This window comes from Panthera tigris, chromosome D1, assembly GCF_018350195.1.
Source record: "Panthera tigris isolate Pti1 chromosome D1, P.tigris_Pti1_mat1.1, whole genome shotgun sequence".
NCBI classification, from domain to species: domain Eukaryota; kingdom Metazoa; phylum Chordata; class Mammalia; order Carnivora; family Felidae; genus Panthera; species Panthera tigris.
Window position 1 is genome coordinate 6,388,794 of NC_056669.1, and position 18,179 is coordinate 6,406,972.

An 18,179-nucleotide genomic window follows, 5' to 3' on the forward strand; every position below is an offset into this window, starting at 1 on the left:
CTTCCTTGTCTTTGCTAGGATACAAAAAGACGCTAACGAAATTGGAAGAAAACATTGGGTTAGCTGCCTTAACTTTATTGAAACGTGTCACTAGGAGCTGTAATTTTAAGAATGCATCCTGCCGTGTTTCTGTGTATGTAAATACGTAAGCAGATGACTCACTGGTCTCTGCTAATTTGTGCTGTAGCTGATGTGAATCCCTAAGGCTAAAAGAAGCTTCATTCTTTGCAGTAGTTTTCTTCTTCCATTTCTGCTCTGCTTAAATTTGCCTAACCTACTGGGCTAAATAAACTTCATTTTATTGCCTTTTCCATTCTATGTTCCGATCGAAGTAGTCAAGTTCAATTAAAACGACTTCAAGGTGAGAAACAAGAGGGGAATGAAAGAGAAACAAGATGGTGGAATTAAGAGTGGCCACAAGCAGCTGAAGGTTTCCTTAGAGTGCCGTGATGCCTTCAGATTCAGACATTTGGGTGCCTGCGGTGCTCTGTGTTAGCTGATCCGTTGTGTGTGTGCCTGCTGTACTGTCTTAGCTGATCCGTAGCGTGTGTGTGTGCTGGCACATAGCAGGTTTTCAACAAATACAGGTGAATGCATGAATCACTGTGGTTCACTGGATACTAAAAGTCAAGAACTTTTATGACATACCTTTCATCTCTGGTCATGATTTGATTCTGTATGTGTTATTTTTTTATTGTCACAGCTGTAAGAGGTAAGGTGATGGTTTGTAACTTTGCAGCTGAGCAGACTACAAGCATTTCAGTCCAGACTCTGATCCACACAGCCAGTAAGTTATACAACAAGGACTGTCCGCTATTGTGCCAGGCACTTTGAGGAAAGGCATCTTTTTTACGCTTAAGTGGCTTGCAAGCGAACTTGGGACATACTATGCATCTACAAAAAATCACTAAACCCTATCCAGACAGATCCCTCAAAATATCTCTTAAATGTTTTCCATGCCCACCAGCTTATTCCAGCATCATCTCCAGCTTGGGTTGTTATAATAGCCTTTTAATTCTGCCACTAAGTGTTAGCTTCCTCCCTTCCGTCTTCTAAAATACTGCCGGAGGGATTGTCTAGTCATGTTATTCGCTAGGTTAAAAACTTCAGCTTCCCTGTGTCTGCCACAACAAAGCCCAGGCTTCTTAACGTGGCATTCTGGATGCTTTCCAGTCTATTTCTCCAAGCTGTATCTCCTGTATCCACCACACTCAGTCATTCAGCTGACCCACAACAGGCCATGCCATCCCATACACCCAGGCATTTGCTCATGCGGTTCCCTCTATGACCTATTCTCACCACAAAAGCCAGCTCTTTTTAGAAATCCTTATCCGTTCAATTTTGAAATCTTCTCCAGTCTCCCCAGGAACACCTCGGAGCGCGATCTCTATTCTCTTCTTCGGTTTATTCACATTCCAAGTATGATAATAAAAACAGTAATCATAAAACATTCAGTGAATGTTTAGCACATGTTAACCTTTACAGTAAATGTTTTACAACATCATTTCATTTAATGGTCACAATAACCTTGTGGTGAGATACTGCCATTATCCCCATTTTCAGATGAGGAAAATGAGGCTGGGCAGTTACGTACTGCACAAGCTCACGTGGTAAGGAAGGGCTCCACGCTGCCTCTCAACGGAGAGCCCGTGTCTTGTTCCCATTTGTATTTCCAGAGGCTGGCCCATGGTTTGTGTTTAACTCCCTGATATTGGCGTCTTTATCTTTAAAATGGACAATAATACCCTTGTTACCTACTCCATAAAACTTTTAGGGCAAGAGTCAGCAAACTAAAGCCTGTGGGCCAAATGTGGCTGCCACCCTTCTTTGTAAATAAAGTTTTGTTGGAACATGTCCACTCATTGTCTGTAGCTGCTTCTGTACGACAATGGCAAAGTGAAGTAATTGGAGGGTGACCATATGGCCACCAAAGCCTAAAATATTTAATATCTGGCCCTTTACAGACAAAGTTTGCCAACCTCTGATTTAGAAGCTCTGGTAATAGATTAGCCATATTGTTTAAGTGCTCCGACTTATAAACGTGGGAGACCATCATCAGTGCTTATACTCAGAGTCTTAAAGTATAAAAAAAATCTGGATTTTAGGATCATTTAAACATTGGCTGAGACGAAAATGAAAAACATCACCTTATGTTCACACAGCACTGTCCATATGAACTATTCAAATGGACATTTCTATTAAACATTTGCTAAACCACATAAATAATAAAGGGAAAATTTTATGTGGATTCATGTACCTAATAGAAAAAAATATGGCCTAGAATTGAAAGATCCTCTCTTGTTGGGAAGAGATAATCCCATGGTGGCCTTGGTGAGAAGCGGCTTCTCCTCGAATGAATGGGTGGACAGACAAACGGCCTTGTCCTTGCTCTTCTTTTTTTTAAGTGTCTAGATATTTTGAGAGAGAGACAGAGAGAATCCAAGCTGTCAGTGCAGAGCCCAATGCAGGGCTCGACCTCATGAACCGTGAGATCATGACCTGAGCTGAAATCAAGAGTTGTATGCTTAACAAACTGAGCCACAAGCACCCCTGCCTTGCTGTTCTGCAGCAGACCTAAGACAAGGAGAAAGTGCTGAAACAAGCTTGTGTCAAAGGCTCAGTGCAAAGAGAACAGAGTTAAGCAGCGCCAGGGCCGTGACAGAGGACGGTGTGACTCAGAGTGCAGCTTCCACACCCAACTTGTCATCCGGCACAGGAATCACCCTCTCTGTCTCTGGTCTCCTGCCCTGGCAAGTGGCTTTGTAGTAACTGCACTCCCAACAGCACAGTTTAGATGGCTGAGTTCCTCAGGGCACCCCTCGTCAGAGGCCCACTGCCTTCATTCGGATTTCTGGTCAGCTCCCGACACGCCAGAAATGACCTCATCCTTCAGGGCCAGCCTGCCTCCTACCCTTACTTTTTCAGAGAATAGCCTGTCTATCAGAAGAGAACCCAGTAGCTCAAGTATTCTCACAGGAAATATACCCATGGTAGCACTTTATATAAGTACTTTAGCATAATCGACTTTTCATTTTCTGAGAAAGTGACCCTTATTAAAGCAGATAGGATTAAGAACATAATTAAGAACACTTTTTAGCCATTAGTCCAATCTGTCACGATACATAAAATTATTAAAGTGGAATTTCTTTTTTAAGCATTTTATTATTCAAACTTCTTACTCCCCTAAACTAAGTATTGCCCCAATGAATGAGGTTTATCACCTTCCTATAGAAATGAAATGTTTGCTTTTGCCATTTCACTCTACTCACTCAGTGAACCCAGAGATTTTTAAACTGTGTAGGGCCCTGAGATTACTTCCAGTTATTAGTCAAATGAATGTGATGAGCTTTACAAACTGTTCCCCTTTGTTCTTGCTTTTTTCATTGTGATAGCACTCAAATCAGTTCCTAGAGGAAAAAGAGACCTTTTCTCTCATTTTTTAGGACTCTTGTTGAACTCAAACATTTTCTGTCTTGATGAATGCAGAGCACTGGCAAATTCTCATCTGGGTGTTATAAGACGATTTCTTATGCTCATGTTTGCTACTTTGCTTTCAAGGCTGATAGATACACTTTCTTTCCTCTGAAATTTTTCTCTCACCCTTTATTTATTTTTCATATGTTTATTTACTGGCGGGGCGGGGGGCAGAGAGTGAGGGAAAGAGAGAAAATCCCAAGCAGCCCCCAGGCTCAGCACCAAGCCCAACATGGGGCTGGATCTCACAAACCTTGAGATCATGACCTGAGCCAAAATCAAGAGTCAGACACTTAACCCACTGAGCCGCCCAGGAGCCCCTCTCATAGTTCAGCCTGCATCCATCTGTTGTGCTACTAACATAATGTATCCCTTGAATTGTATCTTTTTTGGTTAGTGTTTCCTTTCATTGAATATTATGTTCTATCCTGTGTCAGATACGTGACATTTTACTATAAAGGAAGCTGCTTGTGTATTACTGTTCTCTATAGGATTTAAAATCCACGTAACAGAAAAAACTATTTCGAAGTTGAATTATGGAGGTGCCTGGGTGGCTCAGTCAGTTGAGTGTCCGACTTCAGCTCAGATCATGTCAGATCAGCTGTCATCCTGTCAGTGCAGAGCCCAATTTGGATCCTCTGTCACCCTCTTTCCATGCCCCTCCCCTGCTCGTGCTCTCTCAAAAAATAAAAAACATTTTTAAAAAGTTATGTCTGAAATACTAATATGAAAATTTTACATTTGTATTTGTCCCTGTCATAATAAAGATAAAATATAAAGTATTATTAATAGTCTAAAAAGTAAATTTGTTTATACGCCCATCTCTATGTATTTGAACTAATAGTGTGAGCATTATATATTTATATGGCTGTAGGTCTCTTTCTCAAGTAATAGTATGTGCTAAATCTATCTTTCTATAGAAAACCTAGAGGGGCGCCTGGGTGGCTCAGTCGGTTAAGCATCCGACTTCGGCTCAGGTCACGATCTCGCAGTCCGTGAGTTCGAGCCCCACGTCGGGCTCTGGGCTGATGGCTCGGAGCCTGGAGCCTGCTTCCGATTCTGTGTCTCCCTCTCTCTCTTCCCCTCCCCCATTCATGCTCTGTCTCTCTCTGTCTCAAAAATAAATAAACATTAAAAAAAAAAAAAAAGAAAACCTAGAAAAATAGAACCAGTTTAAGAAGAGCATAACGTTTAAAGTTTGTATTTGTCAATTAATATATAACTGGAATCAAAATTCCCCTTGGTAACTCTGAAAAATGGTCATATATTTTGAGGTTTGTTCACGAACATGACTGATCTTCCTTCATCCAGTAGATGACACTTAGTTTACTGTCCCCTCTGTTATAGGTGAGAAATGAAACTCAAGTCAGCCCACTTTTCTTTTTGTTAATAATGCTACGAAAAATTTTGCTATAGAGTTAGATAGCAATTTTCTGATAATTTAAATAATACATGGCCTCAAATTTTTCCCTTTTTGCCCTTTACCTTCATTCTCTTAAATATTTTTGAGGACCTTTTGTAGGTGATTATATAGTTCTATTTTTTATTAGAAATTAAATCAGAGGGGTGTCTGGGTCGCTCAGTTGGTGAAGTGTCTGACTTCAGCTCAGGTCATGATCTCGCAGTTCGTGAGTTTGAGCCCCACGTCAGGCTCTGTGCCGACAGCTCGGAGCCTGGAGCCTCCTTCGGGTTCTGTGTTTCCCTCTCTCTCTGCCCCTCCCCCACTCATGCTTTCTCTGAAAAATGAATAAACTTAAAAAAAAAAGAAATTAAATCAGAAAGATGGAAAATGCTAAAATATAGACAGACACATTCCATAACTACCAGGGTAATGACATGATCACATGTCATGTAACCTCTGGAAAATTCCACTATATACTCATAAGAGAGGGAAAAGGCAAATAACCTCTTGGTTTTATTATGACATGGTCTTTACTTCCCAGACGCCTTCAGAAGGTCTTGGAGTCCCTCCCAGGGGCCTTCAGACCACTGTGAGAACTCCTGCCACAGATAACTGAAATACGGTGAAACCTTTATACCATATTTGCATACATTCAGCTTTGTAAAGTTCCTTCTTCAGATACCGAGTACAAAATCTGAGCCAATGGGAAAGAGGATGTGTGTTTGTATCAACAGGCTAATTTTCTGTCTTGTCTTCCAGTTATGGAAATTCTTGAAGCCTAATACTCCACTGGAATCTCGGATTTCTAAGCAATGGTGTGAAATTGGCTTCCAAGGTGATGATCCTAAAACAGATTTTCGAGGAATGGGACTTCTGGGCCTATACAATTTGCAGTAAGTAAATGGAGAAGGGTCAAGTATTAAAAAGTGATGTTGGGGCACCTGGGTGGCTCAGTCGGTTGAGCGTCCGACTTTGGCTCAGGTCATGATCTCGCAGCCTGTGAGTTCGAGCCCCGCGTCGGACTCTGTGCTGACAGCTCAGAGCCTGGAGCCTGTTTCAGATTCTGTATCTCCCTTTCACTCTCTGCCCCTCCTCCACTCATGCCCTGTCTCTCTCTCTCTCTCTCTCTCTCTCTCTGTCAAAAATAAACAAACATTAAAAAAAAATTTAAAAAGTGATGTTGTGGTCACATGCAAATGATAAAGTTATTAGTTCCAAAAGCCACCACACAGAAAACTCCAAGAAAACACTGACGTCCTCAGACAGCTCAGGTTCCTAAACGTCGAAGAGGTGCCTCCATCTTCCTTTTCTTTGGCAGACTTTATTGTGTTTTATAAGTGGATCTCAAATGTTTTTATTTTTAATTTTCTTTTACAAAAAGTTGAAGTATGTACAAAACCACACGGAAGACTCGAGAACCCCTTACACTGCCCACGTGCAGTACTAATCAGGGTCTGAAATACCCACAACGCTCATTCTTTTGGCAGAAGCACATTAATGAAAATCCTGTACCGTCTGTCACTTCACCCTCATATCTCAATATGCAGCTCTAAAAAAACCCATATTAACCTTATATTAACAAGGACTCCTTGGTGTCATCTGTACCCAGTCCGTATTTCCCAGCTCTCTCAAAAAAGCCAAAAATGTCTTTTTATGGCTGTTTTCTCCTAATCTGGTTCCATACGAGATCCATACACATCGCACTTAGTTATTATGTGTCTCCTCCCCATGTGCCTGTTCCTTTTGCCCCTCCCCAGGGTCACTGACTTGTGCAAGATTCCAGGTCAGCTATCCTCTAAAATGTCCCATGGTCTGGATTTTCTGTTTGCACCGGTACCCGTGGCCTGTATTTCCTGGAAACTGGAGGTATCTGGAAAGGCCTGTGCTGAGTTAGATCAGAGGAATCACAGCCTGATGTCTCCATTGTAAAGTCCCCCCCATCAGCCCTTTATCTGAGCATCTCATCTTTCACTGATAGTCACTGGACCAGTTAATTAACTGTGTAAAAAGTGCTTTTCCAATCCTGTGATTCTTCCCACAGTTGTTGGCTGGAATTCTGTAAAGACTCAGTTTCCTTCATCAACTATGGTTATTTAGTTTCTCTAAAAGAGAGGCAAGACAGATGCTCAATTTTTCTATTTAATTGACAATGTTCAGAGTGAGGAAGGAGTTGGTGCCCTAATTCCCTTGTTAGTGATCAAAAAAAATTTTTTTTTGCTTTGGTTTTTAAGTATCATTTTTAATTCCTGGTTCTTATATGTTTATTATAATTCAAATAATAGTGCTCATCATTTTTTCATGTTTAAATTAAGTCATATGTAGTCATTATTTTTCAAGCCAAAGGGAGTCCTTTTAAGTTGGCTCTTTGTCCTTTGCTACCATCCTGTTAGTGAGGATAGTAATGTATTTTTAAAAGAAACTAAGCCTGAGGTGCCTGGGTGGCTCAGCTGGTTAAGTGTCTGACTTCAGCTCAGGTCATGGTCTCATGGTTCATAAGTTTGAGCCCCGCGTCAGGCTCTGTGCTGACAGCTCAGAGCCTGGAGCCTGCTTCGGATTCTGGGTCTCCCTCTCTCTCTGCCCCTCCCCCACTCACACTCTGTCTCTCTGTCTCTCAAAAATAAATAACCATTAAAAATTTTTTAAATAAATAAATAAATAAAATTAAACACCTCTGTATGATAAGCCACCATAAGCAAAGTGAAAAGATGAGCCAAGGCCGACACTCACATAAGTGACAGAGGATCCCGATCTGTACGGTTACTTAGTTGTTTGAAGACATCTTTAGATATGCTGGACCAAAAAACAGGAAACGTAGATGGCCAACAAAAGTATGAAAAAAGGCTCAATTTCATTAATAATGAAACTATGTATCAAAACTGCTGACTGTGGTTTGAACTTTTCTGAGAGAAAATTCAAGAGCTTGTTTCAGGCTTCCGATTTATATGGGAAATACGTACACATGAAATTAAACAACATACGCTAGCATTTTATTTTGTTACTGCCATTATTAAGTACTTTCTGTGATGCGTTTTAGAAGGTATGTCACTTTGTGTATTTTTAGGAAATTTCATTGCCCTTTGCCCCCAGGGCAGAATTTTGCTTTTAGCACCATGAGATATTGTCCATCCATCCAGAATTCAAATACCCCGTGACTATCCTCCAAGAAGAATGCACTTGAAACACATGGTCTCTCACCTCTATTCTCTTCCTCTCTCGGCCCCTTGGCTGTCGCAGCCTCTGCGTGTGTCCCTTCCTTCAGGCCACTGAGGAGCTTCATTCCGCCCCCCTTGTCCATAACCCTTCTTACTACAAATATCCTTTGCTCCCTGGGGAAAGGCAATGAGCGTAACTCAAATTTCAAACCTACCAGATACATTTCTAAATCTAAGTGGGTTTTACAACTACCCTACTCTACTGTCATTATATTTGGGAAATTCTGTTATGAAAAGCTGTCTCTCCTCTGGAAGAGCTGAAGCAAGTGGTAAACTCGGAGTGCAGAACGTCCCAACGCTGCATGAAAATGAGTGCATCAGGCAGGAACAGAGCTGTGGTTTTCTTTCCCTCCAACTGCAGGTATTTTGCGGAAAGGGACGCCGCGGCAGCCCAGCAGGTCCTCTCGGACTCCCTTCATCCAAAATGCAGGTAATTGCTGAAAATCAAAGCTGGACGAGGCTTACGGATTAGGCAGAAGGAACTTCTCCTTCACGGATAGGTCGGTGAGATTCTCAGGAGCGTCACCCCACCGGAAGTGAGGCTTCAAGCTCTTTCAAATGAGCCCTCTGGACAAATACTGAATAGGAGGGTTAAACCTGCAGGTACTCAATCCCTCCTGGGATTCAGGAGGGAAAGTGGCACCGTGCGAGTGAGATAAGTATTTAAAGGACTGATAACAGTGCTGGTGCCCAGAGGATTAAAGAGGCGGGCGTGGAAGAAGGAGAGAGAGGAGTCTGGAAGCAGTATTTCAGAGACCAGGGAGCCTGATGGGGGAACAGAGGGGAGAGTGGGAGTCATGAAGTCAGGGGCCCAGTGAGAAAGTCTAGAAGGCTGAGGCTTTTTTAGTTTTCTTGGTAAAAATCTAGAGTCTAAATATTTTACATTTTCATTTACCTTCCTAAACTTTTTTTCTTTAACTGATTACATGAAGGGATATCACTAAAGAGGAAACAAGGTATTTTTTGTTTGCTTTTGTGTTTTGTTGCTTTTATTTCATTTTAGAATAAGTATTAGTAAGAATTTTAAAAGCAGTACAAATTCATGAAAAATTTTTCAAAAAAAAAAAACATTGCCCAACTTTTTATCTAATATACTTCATTATATGTGGGTTGAAGGAAAACCACGGTAGACAAACCCAACAGAAAATTTCAAACAGCCCTCTATAGCCATGGCTCTATCTGGTTGGAGAAGCATGTCAAACACTCTGCCTCAGGGCTGAACACATCTCCACACGTGCTCCACCTCATATCCTCCCCAGAGAGGGACATTTTACTTGGGAGTTTTGTTGCATAGAGCAATTCTGCTCTTCTAGTAATCTGTTTCTAATTTCGTTATTAAATATTTAAGTCTTATGAATAGTAGTTATTATATACACTTACTGTGTGTAAGCAGTTCTGAAATTTTACAGCCATGTGTTTGTATCACTTCTTTCTCCTCAGCATGCCAAGTTGCTTGTTGGTGTTCATATTTAATAAATAAATGCAAAATTTTATCAGACCATTCTCAAAAATTCAAAAACAGGTTGACTTTGCCCCCACCACCTTACTATTATACTTATTCTAGCTTCATTTGCCTCAGGTTCATTAAATAAACTATACTTTCTGATTTATATTTACAATCTTTTTATAAATTACATTTTCATTTTTTTTTACCTTTTACTTACTTTGAGAAAAACAGTAAAATCACTTAGCTCTTTCCTGATACATCACAGGGTTAAAATCAAGCTATTTTAATTTTTTAACTATATTTTCTGAATTGCATATTTCTGTAATGTATAGACCCTGAACTCCATCTAATTAAAATTGTCTGGGGAGTCTGCATATAGACTCAGGTATTCCCCAAAGACCATCAGCAAAAAACACATGAATCCTCCATGGTCTTTGGGAAGTGACAAGAAGCTTAAAATATTTTTGGATTAATCATTAAAAGGTGATGAATTTTATCTGTGAGACATTCTCAAAGAAAGACTGTATATAGTTTTATCTCTCGTGTCAGCCAGCAGAGAGGATGTATTTGAGAGTTTGTGTGAATACTCTTATTTAAGAAGAGACGTGTGTGTGTGTGTGTGTGTGTGTGTGTGTATACATGTACATAAAGCTATTGTGCTTTTGTCCCTTAAGCTATCATAAAATTGAGGAGGTGATGTTCAAATATTAATCACTTCAAATTGGTAGTAAATGTCAGTAAACACAAAACAGAGTGTTTGGGAAATGCTACTATCCTTCATCAGTGTCAAAAATAGGTATATAATGATGACTTGTGATAGCAATGTAGGTTGTGTGAGGCCCTGAATATATTAGGCATTCAGCAGCAATATCTATTAAGGAAAGCTCTCTCCCGTCTATCCTTCAGCAAGCATTACACATCGTTATCGTTGCCTTGTAAACCTCCATCTATTGAGTCCCACAGTAGCTTGAGGGATATAAGTAGATTCAAGTTTACAAGGAGAATTTTGACTGTTTGATTATTTGTTGTTGTGTGTTTCTTGAAGAAAGGGATTCATTCCGTTTGGGCCAGGGTATCCTCAGTAATCACATAAGTGGAGGGCATTTGGCCTTTCTTGTATTTCCAATGCAGAGAGAGATTTCATTTAACACAGAGACACTGTGCATAAAGCTTCGTTAAGAGAAAACAGGTGCTTATAACTTTGTCTATATAGAGTCTCTTAAATTTCACACCTAATTCATTTTAGTTGGATGTGAGTCTTTGAAGTAAAAATCTCCTCACGCCTTTTTAGCTGGTTGGTTGATTGGTTAGTACGCGGTTACACTTTAAAAAGAGGTGGCATATTTTAACATGAATTAAAGGCAGTTTCTCTGAATTGCAGCCAGTCATTTACAGAGTAGAAAGTCCATAGAGTTAAATGTCAACTTTGTATCATGTTTTTGTGGTCTTTTGCTGTGTGTCTTACACGTGTGTCTTTTAGTGTAGTGTTTGCAGTGTATTCTAGAGAACCCTGCTTAGATAGAAGCTAAATGTTCCTAACTCTAGTTTTAAAATGTTATTTAGTTCAAATGCTAACCACATTTTCTAGTGTGAAATGAGGGTTACGTTAGCCACAAAGAAAGTGGGACGTGGATCCCGCTTACAAAACCGTGGCAGCATGGAGTGGGGGAGAATAGGGAGGACTGCCAAGTCCACAAGCTAAGGGAAGGCAAGGCAGGATTTTCGGAATGCATCTGAGAGGGCCCTCTCTACAGTCTTAGTCAGAAGCCCAGATTATAACACGGATTACAGTGGAACTGCTACAGGTTAGCTGCCTTAGTTTAGCCAGAGGCCTTGCCATAGCACTTGTCAGAGTTTGTAAAGCCTACATATCCTTCCCTCCCCCTCCCTGCCTTCCTTTCCTTCACTAGCTCACTACTTCTTTAATCAATAAACATTTATTTGGCATCTACTGTGAGCCAGACATCACAAATAAGACTGACTACGATAAATGCCATGAAATAAAACCAAAGGAGATGCAGTGGGGAATCGTGAGAGAGCAAGGGAGCAACAGAAAACACACATCCCAGGCAAAGGTTCATGGAGAAAGTATCGCTTGATAATTAACGATCCCGTAAAAAAGTGGCCTTAAGGACTCTCTCCCACTGCTGCACTAAAGGGAATAGGGGATAAGTAGCAGGGCTTTAAATAATCCCATTTCTGAGATCTACATAAATTATATTGTGGATTTTTAATTGATAACATTTAAATTGATTAGTGTTTGATAACTGAGTTACAGACATCTAGTCAACAGTTTTAGTATGAGCATTCCAAGAGAACAAGGACCAAGTAGAGATTAAAGCTTATTTCTTTATTCATTTATTCAGCAAATTCAGCAAAGCGGAATGGGAGAAGAAAAGGATGGACAAAGCAATTGGGTGAGTGTGGGATTTCATTCATATATAGAGGTTGTCAGTTGGAACTAAAACCGGAACAAAAATATCCTAAGAACACCGTAAAGGATGACGAAGATGACAAATGTCCTGATGGAAATATATAACCCAGGTGAACTTTTAAAAGGATGTGTTTATATGTGTTTGGATCTATTTGTATGGTTCTATGGTACTATTTTTGCCTTTGGCCAAGTGACAACATTTAAAATGTTAAACTATATGCACATGATTTTCAGAAACCATCATTTAGAATTGCACTTGGTAGTTTTAAGGATTTTTATCAAGTATCAATTTATTGGATTATATAAATTTACTTTAGAAGCCTTTTTTTAAATTCCCCTTTGCATTAAAAAATATTGTTGAATGGAGAACTCCCTTGTTTAATGTGATGGATTTGTGTTACTCTGAGACTTAAGTACTCAGTTCCATTTAATTTTTGATAGGCATGTAGAAACGGAACTAGGAAATATACCCTGAGTGCTAAGATACTTATTTAAATTCTCCCCCATCTTAAAAGTAATATATAACTCATTACGGAAAATCTAGAAAATATAGGCAAGTAAACAAAAAAAAAATCACCTCAATCTTATTACTCTCAGATACCATAGTAATATCTGGTGGCATTTCATTCTCCCCTGTTTTTTGTGCACATCTGTGTGTATATAATAAAACCTGGCTTGTTTTATACATAATGTTTCCCACTTAAGTAGTCTTTAGAAATACAGTAGTTATTGGCTGTAATATATCATAAGAGATTACCACAACTCATTTCACCAATCACCTTTTTTAGAATATGTGAATAGCTTCCATGTCTTTGCCATTATAAGTAATGCTATAATGAGTACCCTTGGGTATAAAGCTCTTAGTTTCAGATTTTTTTCTTCTTATATATTTAGAAATAAAATTACCAAATCAAAGCATATGGATTCTCAATTCCCTTGGTTACATTACTGGTATTTGATAAGTTATGAAATTCAGGGTAAAGATAGGATAGAGAGGGAAGCCAACCTTCCACTCTGATATCTTATAAGTCATTTAAAAATTAGGTTATATTTTTCAATGCTTATGTGACACACAGTTGGTTTTGTGGTTTACGCTTTACAGGTACTCATTTGCAATTGTGGGCATCAATATAACTGACCTGGCGTATAATCTACTGGTGAGCGGAGCGCTAAAAACTCACTTCTACAACATTGCCCCAGAAGCTCCAACACTGTCTCATTTCCAGCAAACATTTTGTAAGTGTCCTACTGCTTAAACAGCAATATAGTTTCTATGGAACACTCTACGCAAGGGGCAAAGCGGAGAGATCTTTGCAATTTGGCTGCTTTGGGGTCTTTGAAGTTCCCCTTTGGTTTTGGTTTTGTTGTCTTCTTCTTAAAATGCAACAGTAATATTTGCAGGCATCGTGGATTTTTCTCTTTCCCAGCTCTTGCTTAATATTCAGGGTATCAGCTTCTGGTCTGGGTGTCTCCCTCCCTCTGATCCAGCATGGCACAGCACTTAAGAGCCTGGGTTCTGAAAACAGCCTGAGTCGACTCCTGGGTCTATGCTTACCAGACTCTCTAAGCCTTAGTTATGGCATCTGTAAGATGAGTCCTTTCCTTATAGAGTTGCCATGAAGATAAAGTGAGATCATGGATACAAAGTTTTCATTAGCCAGTTCCACACTTGGTGCTCAGGGAGCACGAGAAAGAGGGAGTGCTGGTTTCGTGGGTGATACTGAGAGTTGGCAGCGTTGCCACTGGTAGTCCTCTTCCCGCTTTCCCTACTACTGCCACAGACGGAAGATGTGTAGCCCCCCCGGATTAGATGCTGCAGAGGTAAGTATGAATGGGGGGTATCCTCTGGAGTTGCAGTTATAGTGAGGTTTCAGAAGATAAAGACCGAGATGATATGACAGAGCCCTGGAACGTTTTTCTGCATTCTTAGAGACACAATCCTACAATCTGAATGGCATCACGATCCTTGAGGGCCAGACACAGACTGGTTTGGAGGAACATGGACAGATGTTCTAAATCATCAAGCGACTCAGGCAGTTTAAAGGAGAAATGTCATCTAAACCATTTACACCACGCTTGCTGCACTGAGGGCCTTGTACCCAGGATTTCTTAGCAAAAAAAAAAAAAAAAATTCTAAGTTTTGCCTCTATTTTATATTTCTTTCAGCTCTTCTTTTCTGCTAATTTGCTAAGCAGTTCTGCCGCTCTAAGTATGGTTAAGACACAGATGCTCATCTCAAATCCACCGCAGGGGCATGCTGGTCCCCATTTCATTTTTACAATGTGACAGAATTAACAGCAATTTATTTTCTCTAAACTCCTAAATTAATAGTGATTCTATTATCTAGCATTTTGTCTTTTTAAATATCTGCTTAATCAGGACTTCTGGTTGATGATGGCATACTTAATGCATTTATTATGCTCCCTTTTAAAACTTCACTGAAGTTGGGGTGCCTCGGTGGCTCAGTCGGTTAAGCATCTGACTTCGGCTCAGGTCATGATCTCACAGTCCGTGATTTCGAGCCCTGCGTCGGGCTCCGTGCTGACAGCTCGGAGCCTGGAGCCTGCTTCAGATTCTGTGTCTCCCTCTCTCTGACCCTCCCCAGTTCATGCTCTATCCTTCTCTGTCTCAAAAATAAATAAACATTAAAAAAAAATTTTTTTAACTTCATTGAAGTTAATGTAGAAGGATTTTTTCCAAGAAAGCATGAACCCACAAGGACAGGAAAAATCACGAAGTAAGCAATAAAAACCTCATTTTAGAAACTGGAAAACAGATTAAGTGATAACTGATTTAGTAGTCCTGAGAAAATAAATCCCAAACAGGTAGTGTGGAAAGGTAAGAAGCAACCTGATTTACTGCACAGGACCTCCCAGGAGGTTCAGGAAGCCTATCACAGGAATGAAGTGAAGAGAATTTTCAAAGACAAAGGTGAAGGAAAAGCTCCAGGTGATATCTGTGCAGCAGGATGAGAATATTAAATCCAGACTTTAACAGGTCAGAACGCTCTGACAGCAACTCTTTGAAGAATATAAAACTGATGGAGTGTCTAACCTTGTTTGAACACACTGCAAAGATACTGACCTGGTTTAGAGTGAACTTGGTGAAAACTAAGCAAATAAACAGAGAGGGCAGTTGGTAATACTACACAAAGGAAATTGTTAGGAAACACGTGATAATGTGGTTGGAATTGGGTGAAAGAGAGTGAAATCTTCATCTTCTTCTAAGGGAAGTCCAAAAAATTCACACAATGGAAATCACATTGTATACAGTCATGGAAGTCGATGATCAAAATAATCAGCAAAAAAGATGAAATGTTCCTTTAGGGAAGCAGTCAGTAAGACAGGAAGTGCTGCTGGGTTTTGTTTAGTTTTTGTAACAAGACTTGTTAAACTGTATGACTCTAAACTATATGCATGTATAACTTAGATAAAAATTAAGAACAAATTTAAAAATACATATACTTTATGACTGGTTAATAGTGGAAAATGGCAGCCCCTCAAATATATGATTATAGCTCCTACTCTGACAACTAGGTGATTGTATTCAGTCTGACCATTTCTGGCAGATACTGAAGTTTTACGACAGATTGGGTTCTGTGCATCTAAAAAAAATTAATTAAAACATAGTGGGAAGGATTTTGTGATTGGGAAGTAAAGATACTGTTTTTAAGAAGTGAAAAGGCTCAGGGTGCCTGGGTGGCTCAGATGGTTAAGTATCTGATTTCAGCTCAGGTCATGATCTCACAGCTTGTGAGTTGGAGCCCCATGTCAGGCTCTGTGCCTGACAGCTCAGAGCCTGGAACCTATTTCTGATTCTGTGTCTCCCTCTCTCTGCCCCTCCCAGGCTTGTGCTCTCTTTCTCTCTCTCAAAACTAAACATTAAAAAAAATTTTTTTTAATTGAAAAGACTTATGGCTGACACAGCTCACTCAGTCTGGGAGTCAAGGAAAACTTGCCAAAACAGAATGACTTTTAGTTTTAGGCATTCTGAGGGTGAGTTTCTGTTGGGAAATCCTCACAGAGCTGAACAGTGGGCACTCCAACGTAAGGCCCTGGAACTCTGAGGAATTACAAGTCCAGATTTGGGATTCATCAGCATTGAGAAGAAAATCAGAGCCACACAGTGGGGGCGCTCTGGCAGGAGAAAATCAAAATGAGAATCATAGGAATTGGCATTTAAGGATAGGCATTTTGTTGTTTGTATGCACTACTGTATCCTCAGCAAAGAGCCTGGGAGAGTATGTGCTCAGTAGATATTGGTTGGTTGGTTGGTTGGCTGGTTGGTTGGTTGGATGGATGGTTGGATAGATGGATGGATGGACGGATGGACGGACAGACGGACGGATGAATGGATGGATGGATGGTTGGATGGATGGATGGATGGTTGGTTGGATGGATGGATGGATGGATGGATGGATGGATAGACGGATGGTTGGATGGATGGATGGTTGGTTAGATGGATGGATGGTTGGTTGGATGGATGGATGGATGGATGGATGGTTGGATGGATGGATGGATGGATGGTTGGATGGTTGGATGGATGGATGGATGGATGGTTGGATGGATGGATGGATGGATGGGTGGAGAGGAAGCTAAAATAAAGGATAATGTCTTTTGTAGAAGAAAGGAAGCTTAGCTCCACACTGAACATGGAGCCTGCTTAACATTCTCTTTCTCTGTCTCTTTCTCTTTCCACCTCTTCCCTCTGCCCCCTCTGCAGCTCTCTTTCTCTCACGCACACACTTCCTCTCTCTTTCTCTTAAAAAAAAGAAAGAAAAGAAAAGAAAAAAAGAAAAGGAAAGGAAATCTAGTTTCTCATGAAAAATTTAGCTTTTGGCCTTAACTGATAGGGTTTCAAGAGAACCCTAGCCAGGGTAAGTGGCATGCAGTAGGGTTACTCATTTCCCAAGGCCCTCACCAGTTTTTCAGAAAGCACACAATCCCCCTATGAACTGGGGTATACGCAGAGGGACTCACACCTCTTCAGAGGAAGCACCCTGTGCCCTGAATTCATTGTCCCTCCATCGGACAAGAGCAGTTCTGCACGTTTCCTCTGTAATATTCTTGCAATTACTTGTGTCCTTGCTTATGTGTATGCTGTCTGCTAACTGAATGCAGCGAAGCAAAACCAAGATACATTCAAGCAACAACAAATACACTGCAGGCTTGGGCTGGAAAGCCAAATTAGTATTCTAAACAGGTATTTCATCTACGTGAAAAATGTAAGAGAATAATAGCTCTATCATTCTGACTTTACAGTAGTATTCAGCGAATACTGCACTACAAGGCAGTATGCTACGAAAACTGCATTCAGTCTAAAGCTTCCCTGAAATGAAGCAAGGTGAGGTGTCATGAGCACAAGGAAAAGTACAGTGACCAGAAAAGGAAAAAGAATGATCTTTCCTTTGACCTTCAGAAGCGACTATTCAGTAAGAGTAAGAACCAGAGGAAGAGGGTACACTGGAAGAGGCAGCAGGTACAGTGGTAGAGAGTCAGCCAACTTCAGGTTCCGCCTTCCAGCTTCCAGCTGTATTGTGGGATTGTACATCATTTAAATGCCTTTTCTAAGCCCAATGTTCTCATCCATAAAATGAAGCTATATCTGCACTGCCCACTCCACAAAGCTGTTGTTAAGAATTAAGAAACTATAAGCAATAGTCTGGCCTCTGTTTCCTCCCTCTGCTTTCCACACCATTTTGTTAGCTTTCTCAGCTAATAAATCATCACTGGCAATTGTCTACCTGGGTGTCTCTTCCAAGAGGTAGAGAATTGGGGAACACAGGAACTCTACCTTTTTCTTGTATCTGTTGCATATGTGTTACCTGGCAGATGAGCCAACTGGCCAACTGACTGAATGGATATAGGAACACTCTGTTCATATAAAAACGAGTTGAGTTTTACAATTATCATGTGTACCCTGGAAGCCAAGCCACCATTTCTGCATTTTGATTCAAATCATGTTATACAGTTACTATTCTCCTGATGGGACAGCTTCACTTTTGTAGCTTCTTAAGAGGAAGGATCCTGAGAGTGGGGTCAGATTGTTAACCACCCACCTCTAGTCTTATCCTTGCCTGTCTTTAAAACCTTTCAAAATGTCTTTCTGTAACTGCATTTAAGGTAGAAAAATGGGGAAACCAAATGGGTCTGCATTCTTCTAACACTCTGAGCTACACAAGATCACCTTAGAGTCAGCTGCCATCATACC

The 18,179-nt window shown here is 40.4% G+C and overlaps 1 protein-coding gene and 1 long non-coding RNA gene across 2 annotated transcripts in view; one reads left to right on the top strand and one right to left on the bottom strand.

Annotated features, from left to right (window-relative positions):
- ELMOD1 (ELMO domain containing 1) overlaps positions 1-18,179 on the top strand; it is a 91,127-nt gene that overhangs the window by 69,131 nt on the left and 3,817 nt on the right. The window contains exons 8-12 of the mRNA XM_042957825.1: positions 5,636-5,769; positions 8,450-8,518; positions 9,021-9,044; positions 11,902-11,952; positions 13,072-13,205. Of these exons, the coding sequence (XP_042813759.1) occupies positions 5,636-5,769; positions 8,450-8,518; positions 9,021-9,044; positions 11,902-11,952; positions 13,072-13,205 (412 nt within the window). The remainder of the gene's footprint in view (positions 1-5,635; positions 5,770-8,449; positions 8,519-9,020; positions 9,045-11,901; positions 11,953-13,071; positions 13,206-18,179) is intronic.
- LOC122231021 overlaps positions 1-18,179 on the bottom strand; it is a 73,499-nt gene that overhangs the window by 29,272 nt on the left and 26,048 nt on the right. The window lies entirely within an intron of this gene.